General features: G+C 40.7%; 1 protein-coding gene across 2 annotated transcripts; it reads right to left on the bottom strand.

Moving 5' to 3' along the window:
- Positions 1-3,921: 3,921 nt before the first annotated feature.
- Positions 3,922-19,853, bottom strand: LOC111950694 (alkaline ceramidase 3). 2 transcript variants are annotated; one of them, XM_023968499.2, is made up of 11 exons: positions 19,666-19,853; positions 12,788-12,898; positions 8,800-8,852; positions 8,485-8,537; positions 8,026-8,107; positions 7,147-7,182; positions 6,233-6,291; positions 5,693-5,794; positions 5,221-5,325; positions 4,971-5,016; positions 3,922-4,336 (listed from the first exon to the last, which is right to left on the bottom strand). In XM_023968499.2, the coding sequence occupies exons 1-11, from the start codon at positions 19,766-19,768 to the stop codon at positions 4,283-4,285; spliced, it is 804 nt and encodes a 267-aa protein (XP_023824267.1). In that variant the 5' UTR covers positions 19,769-19,853; the 3' UTR covers positions 3,922-4,282. The 2 variants fall into 2 exon arrangements, with proteins under 2 accessions (XP_023824267.1, XP_070290552.1); XM_070434451.1 differs by lacking the exon at positions 19,666-19,853 and adding an exon at positions 15,206-15,277.
- Between the last annotated feature and the right edge of the window lie 1,730 nt (positions 19,854-21,583).

The raw sequence follows: 21,583 nt of genomic DNA, 5'->3' as shown, positions 1-21,583 counted from the left end.
AAAAGTTTGGACACATCTACTAATTCATGGTTTATTTTTTATTTTGTAGAATAATAGTGAAGACATTAAAACTATGAAATAACACATATGGAATCATGTAGTAAACAAAAAGTGTTTATATTTGAGATTCTTCAAAGTAGCCACTCTTTGCCTTGATGACAGCTTTGCACACTCTTGGCATTCTCTCAACCATCTTCATTAGGTAGTCACCTGGAATACATTTCAATTAAGTATGCCTTGTTAAATGTTAATTTCTGGAATGTATTTCCTTCTTAATCCGTTTGAGCCAATCAGTTGTGTTGTGACACGGTAGGGGTGGTATACAGAAGATAGCCTTATTTGGTAAAAGACCAAGTCCATATTATGGCAAGAACAGCTCAAATAAGCAAAGACAAATGACAGTCCATCATTAATTTAAGACATGAAAGTCAGTCAATGCGGAAAATGTCTAGAACTTTGAAAGTTTCGTCAAGTGCAGTCACAAAAACCATCAAGCGCTCTCATGAAACTGGCTCTCATGAGGACCGCCACAGGAAAGACCCAGAGTTACCTCTGCTGCAGAGGATAAGTTCCTTAGAGTTACCAGCCTCAGAAATTGGCAATTAACTGCACCTCAGATTGCACCTCACAGAGTAACAGACACATCTCAACATCAACTGTTCAGAGGAGACTGCGTGAACCATGCCTTCATGGTCAAATTACCTCAAAGAAACCATTACTAAAGGACACCAATAAGAAGAAGAGATTTGCTTGGGCCAAGAAACACGAGCACGGTATGGGATTGCTTAGCTGATGACACTGTCAGGGATTTATTTAGAATTCAAGGCACACTTAACCAGCATGGCTACCACAGCATTTTTCAGCAATATACCATTCCAACTGGTTTGCGCTTAGAGGGACTATCATTTGTTTTTCAACAGGACAATGACCCAAAACACACCTCCAGGCTATGTAAGGGATATTTGACAAAGGAGAGTGATGGTGCAGCATCAGATGACCTGGCCTCTACAATCATCCGACCTCATCCTAATTGAGATAGTTTGGGATGAGTTGGACCGCAGAGCGAAGGAAAAGCAGTCAACAAGTGTTCGTCGTGTGTGGGAACTCCTTCAAGACTGTTGGAAAAGCATTCCTCATGAAGCTGGAGAATGTGCAAAGCTGTCATTAAGGCATGGGTGGCTACTTTGAAGAACCTCATACATTTTTGTTTAACACTTTTTTGTTTACTACAGTACATGATTCTGTGTTATTTCATAGTTTTGATGTCTTCACTATGATTGTACAATGTAGAATATAGTAAAAATAAAGAAAAAACCCTTGAATGAGTAGGTGTCCAAACGTTTGACTGGCACTGTAAGTACATTACATTTAAGATCAAATTCACATGAAGTTTCACATAGATAAATCCCCAGAATACTGCATTGTAAATTACAGCATTTATCCAGGGTTTCACAGAACAGGATCCTTTGGTAAATGTACATATAACCTAAAACTGAAATATGGCAATCCATGCCATCTAGTGGCCATAAGGAATGAGAGCGTGTTGGAATCCATCACTAGACTGCAATGCATGAACAGACTGGTACAGTACATACAGACAGGCTCAGAGGTCTCATCCTTGAAGCAAATATGTGTGTGTGGTAATACAGGACAATGATAATTTAATTGCAGACATGCAGATACCTGTATTCATTGCTAGATAGTTAAATAATGGATATTAATTGGCGAATCCATCTGAAAACATACATGTCCAGATGATCCAGTCTGTAGAACAGTGGTCAGAAATGTTCAGTGGTCAGTCGGAAACACTATTTTCTCATTCCTCCTTTTGGCAGCAACACCAAAGCTTGTGCAGATATCTTTATTTCAGGTAAACTTTCTTCATGATCTTTTGCGTTGGCAAATAAAAAGACATACACATGAAAATAATTACCCTGAATCCTTGAAATTCCCACTATGATAACGTGACTGTATTTTTTAAAATGGAACAATCCTTAGATAAATTGTATAATCTCCCTTCGATTTGTTAATATTAATCAAGTAAATCATAAAAAAACACATGGACATGTAAATGTAAAAATATCAAAACAACTTCACATTTTGCAAGTATAATGCAGTTGCAGTCTTGGCATACATAAAATAAATGTAATTGAAGTCAAAGAGTGTTCCTGTGTTACCAAGATGTTGCAGAGGACATATATATACTGTAGTCAATATAATTTATATATTATACCTTTCCCTGCTGTCTGTTTCAGTCCTGTCTGTAACCAGCACACTGTATCATCTAGACCAGATTCCCTTAGAGAAGGGAACCTCTGCCACCTCAAGTGTCTTGGGCCTCCCACCCCTATGGGGCGTCAGCTCCCACTCAGCCCAGTCAAAACTCTTCTCTGTCCTGGCACCCCAATGGTGGAACAAGCTTCCCCCTAATGTCAGGACAGCAGAGTCCCTGCCAATTTTCCAAAAATGTCTGAAACACTACCTCTTCAAAAAGTATCTTAAATAAGACATTTAATTCATGCTATGCACTTGTGTTTTCCTACTAGCACTGACATTTGCTGATAACTTCTTTGAGGAAAAATGTACTTACTATGACTGTGATATGTGGTTGTCTGACCTAGGTATCTCAAGATGAATGCACAAAACTGTAAAGGTGTCTGCAGGCTTCCCATCCAAAACAGTTTTATGACTTTTTTCTTTGTTTTAGTCTTTGGCAAGGTTTTTTGGGGCTGTTAGTGCACACAAACATTTTTCGATGGAAGCCAAAGTCAGTAGCCAAAGTCGGTAACCAAACTTTACGCTCCTTCGTCGGTGATTGGTCAACAGTAGGGATTCTTCAATGCTGTCATTGTTAATGCTTCATGTTTGCTGTCATTCAACTAGAGATTAATCGTTTTCATGCTAATTATTTCACTTGAGAAATACTGCACCAAACTGCACCACTTAGATGTAAAGTTGAGCAACTAAGATCTCCTCAGAAAAAAGTCAAAATGAATGAAACATTTATTGAGTTATCATTAATTTTGGACTATTTTGATAAAGTGTATACTGGCTACGGCGTTTCAATATGGACAAACAGTAGTATTGCTGCTTTTTTCAAGCTTTTCAAGCGAAGGGCATTTATTTTTTTAAAGATCTTAATTTTTTTTGCCCATTTTCTCCCCAATTGATAGTTACAGTCTTGTCCCATCGCTGCAACTCCCGTACAGACTCGGGAGAGGCGAAGGTCGAGAGCCGTGTGTCCTCCGAAAACACGACCCAGCCAAGCCGCTCTGTTTCTTGACACAATGCCTGCTTAACCCGGAAGCCAGCCGCACCAGTGTGTCGGAGGCAACACTGTACACTTGGCAACCGTGTCATCGTGCATGTGCCCGGCCCACCACAGGAGTCGCTAGAGCGTTATGGGACAAGGACATCCCGGCCGGCCAAACCCTCCCCTAACCCGGACAACGCTGGGCCAATTGTGCGCCGCCCCATGGGTCTCCAGGTCGCGGCAAGCAGCGACATAGCCTGTACTCGAAACAGGATCTCTAGTGGCACAGCTAGCACTGCGATGCAGTGCCTTAGACCTCTGCGCCACTCGGGAGGCCCAAGCGAAGGTCTTTTAAGGGAGTATATGAACACTTATTCGGCTAAGCATCAGCCGAACCAAAGCATGCGGAAGGCTTAAGTCTCTTTGGATAAGAGTGTCTGCTAATTTATATTGAAAAAAATAGGGTAGTATAAACAGTTCCCATGTCTAAACATAACCAATGAAAAATACAGCCAGCTCAAGCTGACCATCTGACGTTATTATGGCTTGTGAATATGCTAAAGTATTATATTGAATGTTATAATACATACACTAATATAATTTACATGTGTTTTTATGACTACTGCCTTTTTTCTTAATCATATTCCAGAAAATATCCATGTTCGGGCAGGGCAGCTACATATCATATCTGCATCGACATACTATACTGTATGTACATTAATGCATTCAAAATGTTTGAGAACTTAAAAACAAAAACACTACAACATCACCATGAAAATCCGATTGTGATCGATGAAAGAGAAAAATCATTCCATTCCATATCAACACTCAACGCTATGCTGTACTTGGCAAATCCACACAGTGCTAAACAAAAGGGTCCCTGGAGTGGTAGGTTGCCAGACCTCTGGTAGTGGGGTGTACAGTATGTGTCCCAGAGACAGCAGAGGGGGAGTTGGCAGACTGGCAGGTCAGGTCCCTTTGCTGATGCCTGTTGTATGGTAGTCACCCTCCTTCATGGTCCCCAGCCACTCAGCTTGTCTTCTGAGCCTCCATGTGCAACATGGGCCACACTCCACATATAAACTGATTGAACACATTGTGGACAAGTGTTAGGTTATTGTTGATATTGTGGTACCATACAGATGTAGGATCTTAATTTGAAAAACCTCTTGTGTATCATAACCTGAAGGCAGTTCTGATTCTGAATGATCTTCAGGTATGATGAGTATTAGAGAAGGATGGAGGAGGGCTCTCCCAAACCTACTGCCCAACAGTGGGCAGGCATACATACATCCCTGGATGCAGACGTTATGTATATGAAGGTAGCTAATGTATAGAAAAGAAATTGCATCCCAAAAAAATGTCCTTATCGTAACCCTCAGTCCATAAATGCATACCATAGAACTTGAGTTATGACTGATTCTGAATGTCACACTCCACATACTCAACTATATTTTCTATTCCCAACATAAATAATCTACTTCTTCAAGAGGAATGTTCAGTATAAATATTGCTGGACTGTACAGGACAACTTAACAACAACACACTGAAGAGGGGAGATAGCAGCGTCATCTTCTGCTCAAAACCTCAAGCTCTCTAGGTGTGGGGTCTTAATTTGATCACCCTGTTGCAAGTAAAACTTGTAGAGCCTACATCTGTATACACAAGCATAGAACTGGGATGTGTTGAAGAACTGGGAGGATGAGAGCACGCTTACCTTTACTTTTGGTCTGTGTTTGAGGTAGATTGACCGTATCTGGAGGCTACATGACAACAGAACATATTACATTTTTCAGTAACAGATTCTTGTAGAAATCATCTGACCAAGATACCAGTCTGTTCTTAATCTAATTACGTTCTTCAAGCAGAATAAATACATTTTAGTGGGAACAAATACAATGAGCAAACAAACACAGTAAAAGCTTTATAAGACCTATAGAATATAGATGGTTCAGTGGATAGTTTACCTGAAGAGTATGTGTAGGTAGGAGCCCAGGCCTGTGAGGATGTGCCACCAGGCATGGAACTGTGTCACCGCCCCAACAACAGGGGGCAATCTCTGTCTGGTGGATCTAAAGGAGAGTGTGGAGTAGAGGGTTTTACATTTGATTCTGTCTACAAAATGTAGAATCTTAATTTGAGACAGTTTGCTACAGCAGGTAAATTATCCTGCAGCAACGGGAAATAGTAATTATTATGTGGATTATAAATATTGGACATTTTTGTAGAGATTGATAAAAAATGTTAAAGGAAATTCAAGTCTGAAATTTTAAAGTGGAAATTACAAACTTCAGAAGTCTTTTTAAACCTCAAATACAGGCCAAGTTAAAAACATTTTTGCATTGCAGGAAAGTTCTCCTTCAACATTAAGATCCTACATCTAGGGAAATGGATGTCCATATTCTGATGTCAGCGTGTGAAAATTGTTTGTATATTTACCTGAGTGAGTCACATGCCAGATTATCAATGTTCCACAACAGGAACCCCAGCAGGAAGACACTCAGGGAGATGTAACACATAGGTTTGAGCCAGGGGTACACCCTGCAGTTAAAAGACAAAGTCAGATGAGATGTATAAACAATGTTATAACATAGCCCTACTTCAGAGGAGGCTGGTGGGGTGAGCTATGGGAGGACAGGTTCATTGTGATGGGTGGAATGGAATCAATGGAACGGTATCAAACGCATCAAACATATGGAAACCACGTTTGACTCCGTTCTATTTATTCTATTCCAGCCATTACAATGAGCTTGTCCTCCTACAGATTCTCCCACCAGCCTCCTCTGCCCTACTTCGTACTGTGGTTTCTGAAAACGTTGTCATCCAGAACCACAAATATCAGCATAATAGCAGTATCCAATGTTGAGTGGCTATTATACAATTCAAACTTTGTAAGGATAACAAATGTACTGTTGACCTCTTAGTTATCAGTTAGTTTCCCAAACTACTGAGCCAAGATGCTACCACATTGCCACATACCATGTAACTATGAAGATAGAACGCATCACCAAGCAGGCTACAAGCGCACCATACATGACCTAAGGACACAAAAAGAAGAATCTTTTTCAGATCTGTGTCATATTTTACAGTAGCCTAATTCTGGTGTTTTCACCAGAACAAAGGTGAAATTAAGTATGAGGTGTTTAATGCACACGTTTTCAACCAGACTGCTCAAGCCCTAAAAAAGGATAACACTACAGCATGTACAAGGTTCAAACACGAGGTTGTGCTAAATCCATGCTCAAATAAAGACTGCTCTTTTGTGATGGTTGATGAGACGTATAAATGGATGGCCACAGTTGATGTATTGTATCTAAATGAGTAGCAAATCAAACTACATGCATCAGCTTGGTGTGAAACACTAACTGGTTGAAACAATATGCTGACAATATAACGTCCTCCAAAACAGACTGTTGAGGGCATGTTTATGACTGAACGTGTGCCACCATGGAGCAGTGGGGTTTAGTAGGCTAAGCAGAGAGGGCTCTGAAGTGTAAACAAAGGCTGCTTTGTCACTTTGTTTCTGTTGTTGTCGAGCAACACAGACACTTCTCTAGACTCTCAATATCCACAGCAACACTGGCTATTGTGGTGGTATGCTAGAGAGGAGTTTATATAAGTGTAACCTGGGCATGTAAGATTAGACAAAGCGATAGTCAAAAAGATTGTGTATGACATGTTGTACGACAAGTGACAACGCTGAAATATATTGTATTGCTGAATACAACTGCACAGAGACATCTCAAGTGACATGCCACAATAGCAATCTAACAGGACCTCATGTCTGGCTGTTTCCACTTTTAGCCAGGGGCAATATTTACTAATGAAACAGTGAAACCTAATACCAAACAAAGAGCATGCTCACTGAAGAGTGCAAATGTACTCTCTCTTACCTGGTGAAATACTGGCTCTTTCCATTGTAAATACACCTGGGGGAAAAAATTGAAAAAAAGAATGCAGATAGTGACATTAATTATTGACATACAGTAATGGAATGAAAATGGACACAACAGTTACAGTCAGGTCCAAAATTATTGGCACCCTTGGTAAAGAAGAGGAAAAAAATACTTCATAAAATAAATAATACAAATACTGAGCTATATTGTACGCACATTTTTAAAATTCTATTATTTTATACTAATACAATTGCTCAGAGAAAGATTTTGTTCAACAAGCAAAAAATAAAAATCTAAAATAATCTGCATATGCATTCTTCTTTCGATGCCAAACCCACCACTGGTGTGCGTGGCCAAAGAGCTCTATTTTCATGTTATTTGACCACAACACCAGTTCCAATCCAAGTGCCAATGCATTTTAGCAAACTCCAGGCGTTTACATTTGTTGTTCGCGCTCAATAAAGTATTTTTTCTGGCAACCCTTCCAGAGAGCATGGAGGTGGCGTAAACTTGGTCACCGGAAGATACATGAAAAAAAATCTGTAATTCTCCAACTTTGGCCCTTTGCCTCCCGAACCATCTTCCTTACTGTACGTGGGGACAAGATACACTTGCGTCCAATACCAGGAAAGTTTACCACTGTTCCAGTGGTTTTAAACTTAATTGTTGCCCTAATAGTGGTATAGATGTAGGATCTTAAATATGAGCCAGTTTGCTGCAGCAGGACAATAATCCTGCAGCAACAGGAAATGTGAATTATTATGTGGATTATAACTAATGAAAAAATGTTGTAGGGGTTGATACATTTTTCATTAGGGCAAATCAAGTCTGCCTTTTTAAACCTTGAATCCACAAGGGGATTTATGAGACACTCACCACACTGACTGAGACACTGAAGAACAATAACAATGTGATAGGAAATAAACTCAGAGTGTTTTCTTGCTTGAAGCATTCATATCTGTAACAAAAAATGAATTCAATTATCATTCCTCTCATGAAACACATATTTGTAATTATAGACATACTATATACAGTAAGGCTTTTGAGAAGGATCGAGAGCAAGATGATGAAAGATGCCCCAGTTAAAATGGAGGAAATCTAAGTGCCGCTGAATCCATAGACATCAGCTCAGTTACATGGCATCTACAACCACCAGAGACACAATATGTGCTTTCTTAGGGTGGATCAATTGGAGGGTTGGATTCACTTTTCATTGATCACATTACATTTTATATTGCCCTCAAATTACTTTCAGTGAGCTTTTGACCTGGGCTGCTCAATGGCATTGGCACTGTGAAAGCTGAAGAGCGTAAATCCATTATGTTGGGTACTTACAGACAGTAGACAAAGACACAGGTGCTGTAGATCATTGGCAGCTCATCCAGCAACTGTGGGGTCAGACAGCAGAGACAGAGAGTGATGTATAATGGGATGGTCGGCACGAGCCAAGACAGGACTATTGTTTTCTGTTTACTCCAGTGTCTGACCGAACTGCATGTGCATTCTTCAGGAAATTATGAGGTATCATTTTTTATGTCCTTAACAGCTGAAAAAGTCCATGTGATTTTGAGAACACAACTCTTCAATGGTGGATGCATACAGTGTGCTGACGAATCACAATTTATTTTTAGATACTAAAAGTCAGCTCACCTGCATCTCATATTGCAGCGTCATATGGAAGCACCAGGAACCAATGCCAACAGCTGGAAAAGAAGAAGAGATCACATCAAACAAGCAGCAGGAAGCATAGACATTCAAACCATTCACTCAAATAAACAGGAAGGCATCTTGATGATGTTCTTTTAAAATACTATGAAGTAGGGGTAAGTACTGTAAGTAGCCTTACACAAGCCTTGGCTTGTACGAGCCGGAACGGCTCATAGGAGCAGGAGCCCATCTCCTGTTTCTGGAGTATGAGGCAGCTTAATGTACAAGTAAATCAAATAAAAATGTATTGGTCGCTTACACAGATTTGCAGATTTTATCGCAGGTGCAGCGAAATGCTTATGTTTCTAGCACCAACAGTACATTAATATCTAGCAATACAATACACACAATCAAAAAATTAAGAAAAATAATATTAAGAAATATCAGAGCGAGCAATATATAGAATGTTTAGACAGTATACGGCAGGGTAGCCTAGTGGTTAGAGCGTTGGACTAGTTACCGAAAGGTTGCAAGTTCGAATCCCCGAGCTGACAAGGTACAAATCTGTCGTTCTGCCCCTGAACAAGGCAGTTAACCCACTGTTCCTAGGCCGTCATTGAAAATAAGAATTGATTCTTAACTGACTTGCCTAGTTAAATAAAGGTAAAATAAAAAATATGAATAGAAAATGTGTATACAACAGTAGTTATATAAGATGAGCCATGACTAGAATACAGTAATACAGTGGGAAGAACAAGTATATGATACACTGCCGATTTTGCAGGTTTTCCTACTTACAAAGCATGTAGAGGTCTGTAATTTTTATCATAGGTACACTTCAACTGTGAGACAGAATATAAAAAATCCAGAAAAAAGAAAACCAGAAAATCACATTGTATGATTTTTAAGTAATTCATTTGCATTTTATTGCATGACATAAGTATTTGATACATCAGAAAAGCAGAACTTAATATTTGGTACAGAAACATTTGTTTGCAATTACAGAGATCATACGTTTCCTGTGCAATACGGACTTTGCTCCCTCCAAAGATGTTCTATTGGGTTCAGGTCTGGAGACTGGCTAGGCCACTCCAGGACCTTGAGATGCTTCTTACGGAGCACTCCTTAGTTGCTTTGGCTGTGTGTTTCGGGTCGTTGTCATGCTGGAAGACCCAGCCACGACCCATCTTCAATGCTCTTTACTGAGGGAAGGAGGTTGTTGGCCAAGATCTCGCGATACATGGCCCCATCCATTCTCCCCTCAATACGGTGCAGTCGTCCTGTCCCCTTTGCAGAAAAGCATCCCCAAAAATGATGTTTCCCACCTCCATGCTTCATGGTTGGGATGGTGTTCTTGGGGTTGTATCATCCTTCTTCTTCCTCCAAACACGGCGAGTGGAGTTTGACCAAAAAGCTCTATTTTTGTCTCATCAGACAACATGACTTTCTCCATTCCTCCTCTGGATCATCCAGATGGTCATTGGCAAACTTCAGACGGGCCTGGACATGCGCTGGCTTGAGCAGGGGGACCTTGCGTGCGCTGCAGGATTTTAATCCATGACGGCGTAGTGTGTTACTAATGGTTTTCTTTGAGACTGTGGTCCCATGCTCTCTTCAGGTCATTGACCAGGTCCTGCCGTGTAGTTCTGGGCTGATCCTCACCTTCCTCATGATCATTGATGCCCACGAGGTGAGATCTTGCATGGAGCCCCAGACCGAGGGTGATTCACCGTCATCTTGAACTTCTTCCATTTTCTAATAATTGCGCCAACAATTGTTGCCTTCTCACCAAGCTGCTTGCCTATTGTCCTGTAGCACATCCCAGCCTTGTGCAGGTCTACAATTGTATCCCTGATGTCCTTACACAGCTCTCTGGTCTTGGCCATTGTGGAGAGGTTGGAGTCTGTTTGATTGAGTGTGTGGACAGGTGTCTTTTATACAGGTAACGAGTTCAAACAGGTGCAGTTAATACAGGTAATGAGTGGAGAACAGGAGGGCTTCTTAAAGAAAAACTAACAGGTCTGTGAGAGCCGGAATTCTTACTGGTTGGTAGGTGATCAAATTCTTGTCATGCAATAAAATGCAAATGAATTACTTAAAAATCATACAATGTGATTTTCTGGATTTTTGGCAGTGATCAAATACTTGTTCTCCCCACTGTACATACTGTATACAAAAAATATATAAAAGAACACCTGCTCTTTCCTTGACATAGGCTGACCACCATCCCTTATTGATGTCACTTGTTAAATCCACTTCAATCAGTATAGATGAAGGGGAGGAGACAGGTTAAAGGATTTTTAAGCCTTGAGACAATTGAGACGTATGTGTGCGATTGTGTATGTGTGCCATTCAGATGGTGAATGGGCAAGACAAAACATTTAAGTGCCTTTTAATGGTGTATGGTATTAGGTGCAGGGCGCACAGGTTTGTGTCAAGAACTGCAATGCTGCTGGGTTTTTCACGCTCAACAGTTTCCCGCTTGTATCAAGAATGGTCCATCACCGAAAGGACATCCAGCCAACTTGACACAACTGTGGGAAGCGTTTGAGTCAACATGGGCCAGCATCCCTGTGGAACGCTTTCGACACCTTGTGGAGTCAATGCCCTGACGAATTTAGGCTGTTCTGTGGGCAAAAATATACAGTACTAGTCAAAAGTTTGGAAACATACTCATTCCAGGGTTTTTCTTTATTTTGACTGTTTTCTACATTGCAGAATACTAGTGAAGACCTTAACTATGAAATAACACATATGGAATCATGTAGTAACCAAAAAAGTGTTAAACAAAAATATATTTGAGATTCTTCAAAGCCACACCTTTGCCTTGACAGCTTTGCACACTCTTGACATTTTCTCAACCAGCTTCATGAGGTAGTCACCTGGAATCCATTTCAATTAACAGGTGTGCGTTGTTAAAAGTTAAATAGTGGAATATCTTTCCTTAATGCGTTTGAGCCAATCAGTTGTGTTGTGACAAGGATAGGGGGGTATACAGAAGATAGCCATATTTGGTAAAATAGTCCATATTATGGCAAGAACATCTCAAATAAGCAAAGAGAAATGACAGTCCATCATTACTTTAAGACATGAAGGTCAGTCAATACAGAACATTTCAAGAACATTAAGTTTCTTCAAGTGCAGTCGCAAAAACCATCAAGCGCTATTATGAAACTGGCTCTCATGAGGACCGCCACAGGAAAGACCCAGAGTTACCTCTGCTGCAGAGGACATGTTCATTAGAGTTAACTGCACCTCAAAATAAATTCTTCACCGAGTTTAAGTAACAGACACATCTCAACATCAACTGTTCAGAGGAGACTGCGTGAGAGAGACATCTCCCTCAACGTCAACAAAACAAAAGAGCTGATCGTGGACTACTGGAGACATCCACATCGATGGAGCTGCAGTGGAGTGGGTCAAAAGCTTCAAGTTCTTCCACATGCACATCACTGAGGACCTAAAATAGTCCCTCCACACCGACAGAGTGGTGAAGAAAGCACAACAGCAGGGCTCTACACTGACCTTTTTGTACAAGGAGCAGACGTGTGCCTAAGTTGGAAAATGTAGGCGCACACAAAGAAATGTAGGATTTCAATGAAAGATATGAGGTAATAAAGCTAGAATCCTTAATTGTTCTAGGGGCACTGGTGCGCCTAAATAAAAATTCCAGTTCGCACAGAAAAATATTTAGGCCATTTGCGAGTAATATGGTCGCCCTGTAGAGCCCTGAACAGAGCCGTTTCGACCTCAGGAGGCTGAATAAATTCATCTTGGCCCCTAAGACCCTCACAAATGTCTACAGATTCACCTTTGAGAGCATTCGGTCTGACTGTATTACTGCCTGGTACGGCAACTGCACTGTCCACAACCGCAAGGCTCTCCAGAGGGTGGTGCGGTCAGCCCAACGCATCGGGGGCACACTGCCTTGATCTTCTTGGCCTTCCATATAAATCATACTAATAATTCCTGATGTGTATGGAGCACCTACCTGCCAGTCCCAGAAAAGAGTAGACGTAGCGGAACTCTAGGCCATCTTTATACGTCTGGATGGCACCGTAGATGGGAGGCAGGATCATAATCAGGTTGCTGACAGTGTTCCCTGTACAACAAGATAACAAACAGAGCAACTGTCAAAGGAAGACAAGACAACATGTAGTGTATGATAGCAAACAACAACCACAATCATTTGATGTCTGGTAGAATTTCTAATAGTGTGTCTCTTAGCAGATGGAAAACTAGAGAAAGAATAGTGTTTACATTCTGTAAGCAGGTCCAATTTATAAAATCAGTAGGATTTAGACTTGTGAAATTWGTTTTTATTTATAAGACCATTTTAGGAAAACTGCCATTTTATCTATGCTGTCTTCTAGCTCGAAAGGAAAATGCATAACAGCATGGTCCTTTAATTTCTCAGCCCCCTGGTCTTGGAATTTCCTCCAAGCCAACCTAAAAAACTACAGGACCTGGTGTCCCTGGACGAGGTCAAAGGACAAATAGATMAACAGGTTGTTAAGACATGTAGTTGTTTCTAGATGTCACTAGTTACTTATGTAAGGAAGCATGTTGTTTTACTTCACACACACCACAAACATGCCTGCACACACACACACACACACACATCCACTGTTTGTTTGCTGTTGTATTTGTGCTGTCGCCAGTGTCTTCTGTCTGTGTTGTCCGTTTTGTCTTCCATAGTTTTTTTTATCCCAGCCTCCGTCCCCACAGGAGGCATTTTGCCATCATTGTAAATAAGAATTGGTGCCTGGTTAAATAAATGTAGCATATTTAATTTGAAGATTTCACAACACCAAGTGATGGTTGATGATGCTAATGATCAACGATGCTAATGATTAGAATGTTGTTTCAAGTTGGAGCTTATATGCAAGAGGCAAGAGCTCTGAGGGCTAACTCAGTTCTTTGTTCAGTTAACATTGCTACACTGCTGTACTGTATTTGTTGCTTGCTTAGCTGCTGGATACAAAAGTAAAGGATTCTTGAAATCATATTCTTACAAATATATGTACAAGACAAGGAATATTGGATGTCTGTTGCACAATATTTATGTTTAACATTAGGCTGGTGCCCTACATTAGTAAGTTGTGTTGTACATTAGGCTGACTGACTTCAGGTCAAATAGCATTAGGCATTCCCCAAGGTGCTGTAGTCAGTAAAATGTCAAGAACTTTGGTGTTTAACGTTTTCATTAGTTTAACTTTAAGCAAACGTGAGGAGAATCTCCTGTTTAATGTATTCTGACCTCACTCGATGCTGCAAGCAGCGCTACTATTGTTCAGCTCTGCTGAGGTTTTGAAAAAGGAGATATAGCACATGTATGCCACACAATGAGGGTAAAAAATTGTGGTTGCCTCTTTGTCCGTATTCCACATTAGATTTACTGGATGTTGCACATTCCAGGCCTTTTATTCTACAACTTGGGACCCAATTTAAGAGCCAAGAGCCAAACCAACCATTGCTTCAAACTCTACTGATCGTGTGGAGTATCAGTGACATGGTCACTTTAATAATACAGTGTTCTACACATTTATAAGAGCTACATAAGAGCAAGTGTTCTGTTATCAGAGTATTAGTTCTAGGTTAGATGCTTTTTAATAATGCATTTTTTCCCTTCATATTATGCATGTGAATAGTCATTCAATCTAGTGTTTTCACCTTTCCAAGGTCAAGAAGAGAAGAGAAGACGAGTGTTGGGTCACTCAGTGTAATGTGGGTCATGTGTGAGTCAGAGATAGCGAGAGAAAATTAAAAGAGCAGTAGTTAAACACAGCTAAATCTGACCCACTTGGCAGTTTTGAAAATTGGCATCATTAAAAACATAATAAAGCCAACTGTATTATCATGTAGTTTTGCCATAACAGGACAGTGGGCGTGGGATTCTCAGAAAGCCTGTAGGGCAGTTTCTCAAACTTTTTGGGGCCAGGGATCTCTTTTGTAATAGCAAATTCACCAAGGAACAAGGACCCCCTCATAACTCAAGTGAGATAGTTTTACTGCTGCACTCACAATCCTTTATCACTCATATCATTCAAAAGGGTATCCAAAAGCAAATTACGAATGCTGAGTTGCAGGTTTTTATCTTGCAATGGAATGGAGCTCTTAGTGTTAAAGATAATTATCATGAATAGAAAAATGTTGCGGTGCCTGTGTAACATGCTGACTAAACCAGCCCCGCACGTGCGTCCGTGTGCGCCATCGCATGGATGTTGATTTTGTCCATCCACACCAGACGTGATCATGACACGCAGATTAAAATATCAAAACCAATTGTGAACCAACTATATTAATTTGGGGGCAGGTCAAAACGCACATGAAACATTTATAGACATTAGCTAGCTAGCTGTTTCTAGCTAGTTTGTCCTGGGAGATGAACATTGAGTTGGTATTTTACCTGACATGCATATGGTCCTCTTTTTAGCTAGTTCTTTGTATAATTTTCACCCAGAGTTTATTTTAGCACTTGGCTACGCATATGCTCGTTCAAACATGCGAGTGTGGTTGTGTGGTGTGGTTGAAACAATGATTTATATTAACACTAGATGACTAGCAGGGGACGCTGTTTTGAAGCTACAGTGCCTCCATCTTGGTACTCCCCCACCAATGTAAAAAAGATTTTAGAAGCTATATAAATGCATTTTTTAAATATAAAAAAACATTTTTTTTTTAAGTATATATATTTTAAAGTTCTAATGCTAATATCCACACTGCAACAAAAATGCTTAAATACATGTACTTTTGTCCTTGAAACATTTTAGTTAAATACTGTAGAATTCCAATCATTCCTACAGTGCCTTCAGAAAGTATTCACATCACTTGACTTTTTTCACATTTTGTTGTGTTACAAAGTAGGATTAAAATGTATTTAATTGTCTTTTTTGTCAACAATCTACACAAAATACTCGAATGTCAAAGTGGAAGAAAAATTCTAAAGTTTGATTTTCATTTTTACAAAACACTAATATTTCTTCATTAAACAWGTATTCAAACCTCTTGAGTCAATACATGTTAGAATCACGATTGGCAGTGATTACAGCTGTAAGTCTTTCTGGTTAAGTCTCTAAGTCTAAGCAACATTTACCCATTGTTCTTTTCAAAATTCTTCAAGCTCTGTCAATTGGTTGTTGATCATTACTAGACAAACATTTTTCAGGTCTTGCCATATATTTTCAAGTAGATTTAAGTCAAAACTGTAACACGCCCACTCAGGAAATGTCACTGTCTTCTTGGTAAGCAACTCCAGTGTAGATTTTGGCCTTGTTTTAGGTTATTGTCATGCTGAAAGGTGAATTAATCTCCCAGTGTCTGGTGGAAAGCAGACTGAACCAGTTTTTCCTCTAGGATTTTGCCTTTGCTAAGCTCCATTCCTTTTTCATCCTGAAAAACTCACCAGTCCTTAACGATTACAAGCATACCAATAACATGATGTAGCCAACACTCTGCTTGTAAATATGGAGAGTGGTACTCAGTAATGTGTTGTATTGGATTTTCCCCAAACATAGCACTTTGTATTCAGGACTAAAAGTGAATTGCTTTGCCACATCTTTTGCAGTATTAATTTAGTTCTTTCTTGCAGGATGCATGTTTTGGAATATTTGTATTCTGTCCTTTTCACTCTGTCAATTAGGTTAGTATTGTGTAGTAACTACAATGTTGTTTATCCATCCACATTTTTTTCCTATCACAGCCATTAAACACTAACTGTTTTAAAGTCACCATTGGCCTCATGGGGAAATCCCTGAGCAGTTTCCTTCCTCTCTGGCGACTGTGTTAGGAAGGACGCCTGTATCTTTGTAGTGACTGGGTGTATTGATACACCATCCAACTTTCACCATTAGCAAAGGGATATTCAATGTCTGCTTTTTCATTTTCACACATCTACCAATAGGTGCCCTTCTTTGAAAGGCATTGGAAAACCTCCCTGGTCTTTGTGGTTGAATCTGTGTTTGAAATTCACTGCTCGACTGAGGGACCTTACAGATACTTGTATGTGTGGGGTACAGATGTAACGGATGTGAAATGGCTATCTAGTTAGCGGTGGTGCGCGCTAATAGCCTTTCAATCGGTGACGTCACTTGCTCTGAGACCTTGAAGTAGTGGTTCCCCTTGCTCTGCAAGGGCCGCGGCTTTTGTGGAACGATGGGTAACGATGCTTCGTGGGTGACTGTTGTTGATGTGTGCAGAGGGTCCCTGGTTCGCGCCCGGGTCGGGGCGAGGGGACGCCATAAAGTTAAACTGTTACACAGACATGAGGTAGTCAGTCAAAAATCATGTTAAACACTATTATTGTGTACATGCAACGTATTATGTGACTTGTTAAGCACATTTTTACTCCTGAACGTATTTAAGCTTGCCATAACAAAGGTGTTGAATACAGTACTTATTGACTCAAGACATTTCAGCTTTTCATTTCTTTGGCATTTGAAGAACAAAATCAAAAAACATCATTCTACTTTGACATTGTGGATTATTGTGTGTAGGCCAGTGACAAAACCCTTAATTTAATACATTTTAAATTCAGGCAGTAACAACAAAATACGGAAAAAGTCTAGGGGTGTGAATTAGTGATGCGTGGGTTGACTCATAACCCGCAGTCCCCCCAGTTATATCCGCGGGGCTGACGGGTTTAGGGTCATTCAATATTGTTTGGATGAAGGGCGGGTGTGTGGCGGGCATGTTGAATAAAGAGAAAACAGTACCTTAAAAAATCCAGAAATGTATATTTCTTGTGCAATTTATATCTATAGGATACATTGAGGTTTTTCTTTCATTATTTTAGGCTATCTGGCATTAGTGCGTAAGCCTAAGGTTTAGGGTCAAACTGTATGCAGGCCAAATAGGCTACACGCCTTTCGCCAAATGTTTTTGGGAACGGGCAGAAAAAGTTTATGTCAATCCACAGAGGCAAAAGGGAAAATGTCGGAGTTTAATTCAATAAGAGAAAAGCTGAAGAGGGCCAGAAAAGTCATGTTTGGGAAAGATTTGGTGAAGTGGTAAAAGAGGACGTGTGATGATTGTGATGGCTATACAAACTCGACAGTCACAAGATAGGGAACTGTAGCCTACCGTTCAGATGGGTTAAATGGAAACTGAAATCTGGTCTTTAACCTCTCACTAGCCTTAATATTAACTCCTGCAGAATTAAGCATTTCTTGCAGTACAATTATACACCAAATCTAGGCAAAATGTTTACTTGGGAACATGAGTGGAGAAATTATTTATTTCTTTTAGCATCTTGAGAGAATGTGAATGCTCAGTTAGATACCATCTGTAGAGGTGCTATCTTTATCAGCATCAAAGCTGATAGTATTTCAACTACATATGCATCCAAACCAAACTGAAATCTTAACAGAAAGATGTTGGGTCGTTTTCACAGCTTTCTATTTGCTTACAACCAGTCAAACTGATGTCATTTGGAAATTTTGCACAGGAAATATTTCCCTTTGTTGTTAGACTATTGCAGTTTCTCCACGGTCCCTAAACACCTTTGCTCTGTGAAAGATGACATGGAAAACTGTCAACTAGATTGAACCATTCATTCATTCTATTAATTTATGATATTAATCTGGTGAGCAAGGATTTATTTAGTCTTCTAGGTCAACATATACATCACAGAAGAGAAGCTGCATGTATCTCATTATAGACAAGTTGACTAACAATTAGCCTACCAAAAATATCAGGAATTAAAGCAGAAACATATCTAAATCTAAATCAGGCAACAACAAAAAAATACTGCATCCCCAAGTAAAAAAAATTGTTCCACTATCTTTGTAGCCTACAGCGCATTTTCTATATTAGAGGGTAGTGGTCGGGTGTGGGCCTCAGATTTTCACTTTATCACATGTAGTCGGGCGGTTGTGGATGGGTTGTTAGCAATTGCTGGTGGGTGCAGGTGAACAAGAAGCTGACCCTCAGGCGCACCACTAACTAGTGTAAATACTTTCTGAAGGGACTGTATGGAGGACTGCTCCTTCTGGGGAGTGGCAATATGGCCAACCGGTGGCCTCAAAGCCTCTGATTGGCCAATGCATCAGCAATCCAGGGTTTATATACATCATTGAATAACATGTCGGCTATGTGCACATTTATTTTGCAACGTTCCAGCGCGCAGCGTGACCGGTGAGGTTTGCAAGAGACTGTGAGAAAGGGGGATACCTATTCAGTTGTACAACTGAATGCATTCAAATGAAACGTGTCTTCGCATTTAACCCAACCCCTCTGAATCAGAGACGTGTGGGGGACTGCCATAATCGACATCCACATGTTCGGCGCCCCGGAACAGTGGGTTAATTGCCTTGCTCAGAACGACAGATTTTTACCTTGTCAGCTCTGGGATTCGATCCAGCAACCTTTCGGTTACTGGCCCAACGCTAGGCTACCTGCCGAAAGAGTCTATATACTGTCCCAAAATGAAGCTGAAGCTATCTTGTGGCGCATTTCATTGTACACATGCGCCAAACTAGCGATTTTTTTATGTGCCGTATAGCCTATTACAGTAGCATTCTTATAAACAGTTAGGCCTACTTGAAAGAGCGCGGTGCTGCTGCAGGTGCAAGTGAAGTTGTGACTCATTAGCCGGTCTGGCATCGTCCTAGGCAAGAAGTACTGTCGAGATGACGACACTAATGGTAACTTCTACCTTACCGGTATAAAACATAAAAGCTGTATTTAAATGTAGAGATAAGAGTCATGATCTAGCCTTCTGGCGCGAGCGTACGGGAATGGCACCACCAGGCATAATGTTTACGCTATTTCTGAGACAGCTTTCCGCACGGAGCCACATCCGTATTTATTGCATAAATTTTTGTTTTCTATTACTAGTTTTGCAATAAGCATGGTGTCAGCTGTACTTACAGAATTCTGCGATGTAGAAAGAGACGACATAATTATCCTCACACCAATCTAGCGTTGAGGTTGGCCGCCCCCAGTATCCCAGCCTGTCTGCGGATGGAGCCATGATGGAAAAAACGATCGGGGAGTTCTGTGTTGTTGCAGTCCAAACACTTAAAAGACACACCCTATCCCCTCAGCCCTCAAATGAAGTGGACACTTCTGATGACGTATCATGACGTCTGACGAGTATACACTTACAGGGCGAGGGAGGAAGGAATTATTTTTGTGTGTGTGAGAGTTAAGGAGGAGTGCAGAATCTTTAGTACTAACGATCCTCCATCCCCTCAGTTACAACCAATTGTATGTATTAACCCTAGATGACTGACAGGGGGCGCTGTTTTGAAGCCACTGCGCCGCCATTTTGGTACTCCATAGTAAAATATATACAGTACCAGTCAAAAGTTTGGACACACCTACTCTTTCCAGTGTTTTTCTTTATTTTTACAATTTTCTACATTGTAGAATAATAGTGAAGACATCAAAACTATGAAATAACACATATGGAATCATGTACCGGTACCCCCTGTATGTACCGGTACCCCCTGTATATAGCCTCGCTATTGTTATTTTACTGCTGCTCTTTAATTATTTGTTACTTTTATTTTTTACTTATTTACTTTATTTTTACTTAGGAGGTATTTTTCTTAAAACTGCATTGTTGGTTAAGGGCTTGTAAGTAAGCATTTCACTGTAAGGTCTACCTACACCTGTTAGTTTCGGCGCATGTCACAAATAACATTTGATTTGATGTAGTAACTAAAAAATTGTTAAACAAATCAAAATATATTTTATATTTGAGACTCTTCAAAGTAGCCACCCTTTGCCTTGATGACAACTTTGCACACTCTTGGCATTCTCTCAACCAGCTTCATGAGGTAGTCACCTGGAATGCATTTAATTTAACAGGTGTGCCTTGTTAAAAGTTAATTTGTGGAATTACTTTCCTTCTTAATGCGTTTGAGCCAATCAGTTGTGTTGTCATAAGGTAGGTGTCACGTCTACTCCCGCTCCCCCTCTCCAGCACTCAACGTCGCCGGTTTACTAATCCCTGGCTCTGACTACCATCATTACGCACACCTGGCACCATCATTATGCGCACCTGCGCCTCATTATGAGACTCACCTGGACTCCATCACTTCACTGAATACCTCCCCTATATCTGTCAATCCCTTTCATTCCCTGGCAGTATTAGTTATGTGTTTCATGTCCAGACGCTACTCTTGTTTTGTATAGTTCCATGTTTATTGTATTATTAAACTCACCTCCTGCACTTGCTTTTTGACTCCCAACGTCTCCTTTACAAAATATTGCCTTGACAAATGGAAGCAGCAGGAAATCAGGACATCTCCCAGACAGTCGAGGAACAGGGATACCTACTTTGTCAACACCACGACCAGCTGGCACAACTGGAGAAGGCTATGGAAGAGGTTCTTCGCAGTCTTCAACGTCTCGAACATATCCGAGAGGCGTTGCCTTCAACTAGCGGAGGATACTCTGCCAACCGGGCCGACCCAGCGAGCCAGTACACCAGTCCATTCAGCAGTCCGCCCAGGTCAGCAATGCCTGTTTATCCCTCCCGGATAAATATGACGGAACCCCATCGAAATGCCGTGGATTCCTACTCCCCACCACAAGAGGTCCAAGGTTGCCACGGTTATTTCTCTGCTGACTCTACGACCGTCTGGGAGAGAGGAGAGGAGGAGCTGGCTTCGTATTAGGAGTTCATGGCTCTGTTCAGAGGTATCTTCGATCATCCACCGGAGGGCAGAGAGGGGGGTGAGCGCCTATTCCAACTACGACAGGATTACCAGACCACTGCCGAGTATGCGCTTACCTTCCGGACAATAGCAGCATCCAGCGGATGGAATAAGCCGGGGCT

This window comes from Salvelinus sp. IW2-2015, linkage group LG23, assembly GCF_002910315.2.
Source record: "Salvelinus sp. IW2-2015 linkage group LG23, ASM291031v2, whole genome shotgun sequence".
In the NCBI taxonomy this organism is placed as follows: domain Eukaryota; kingdom Metazoa; phylum Chordata; class Actinopteri; order Salmoniformes; family Salmonidae; genus Salvelinus; species Salvelinus sp. IW2-2015.
Note: the sequence above shows the minus strand (reverse complement) of the source record. Positions and strands in the feature narration are given on the sequence as shown.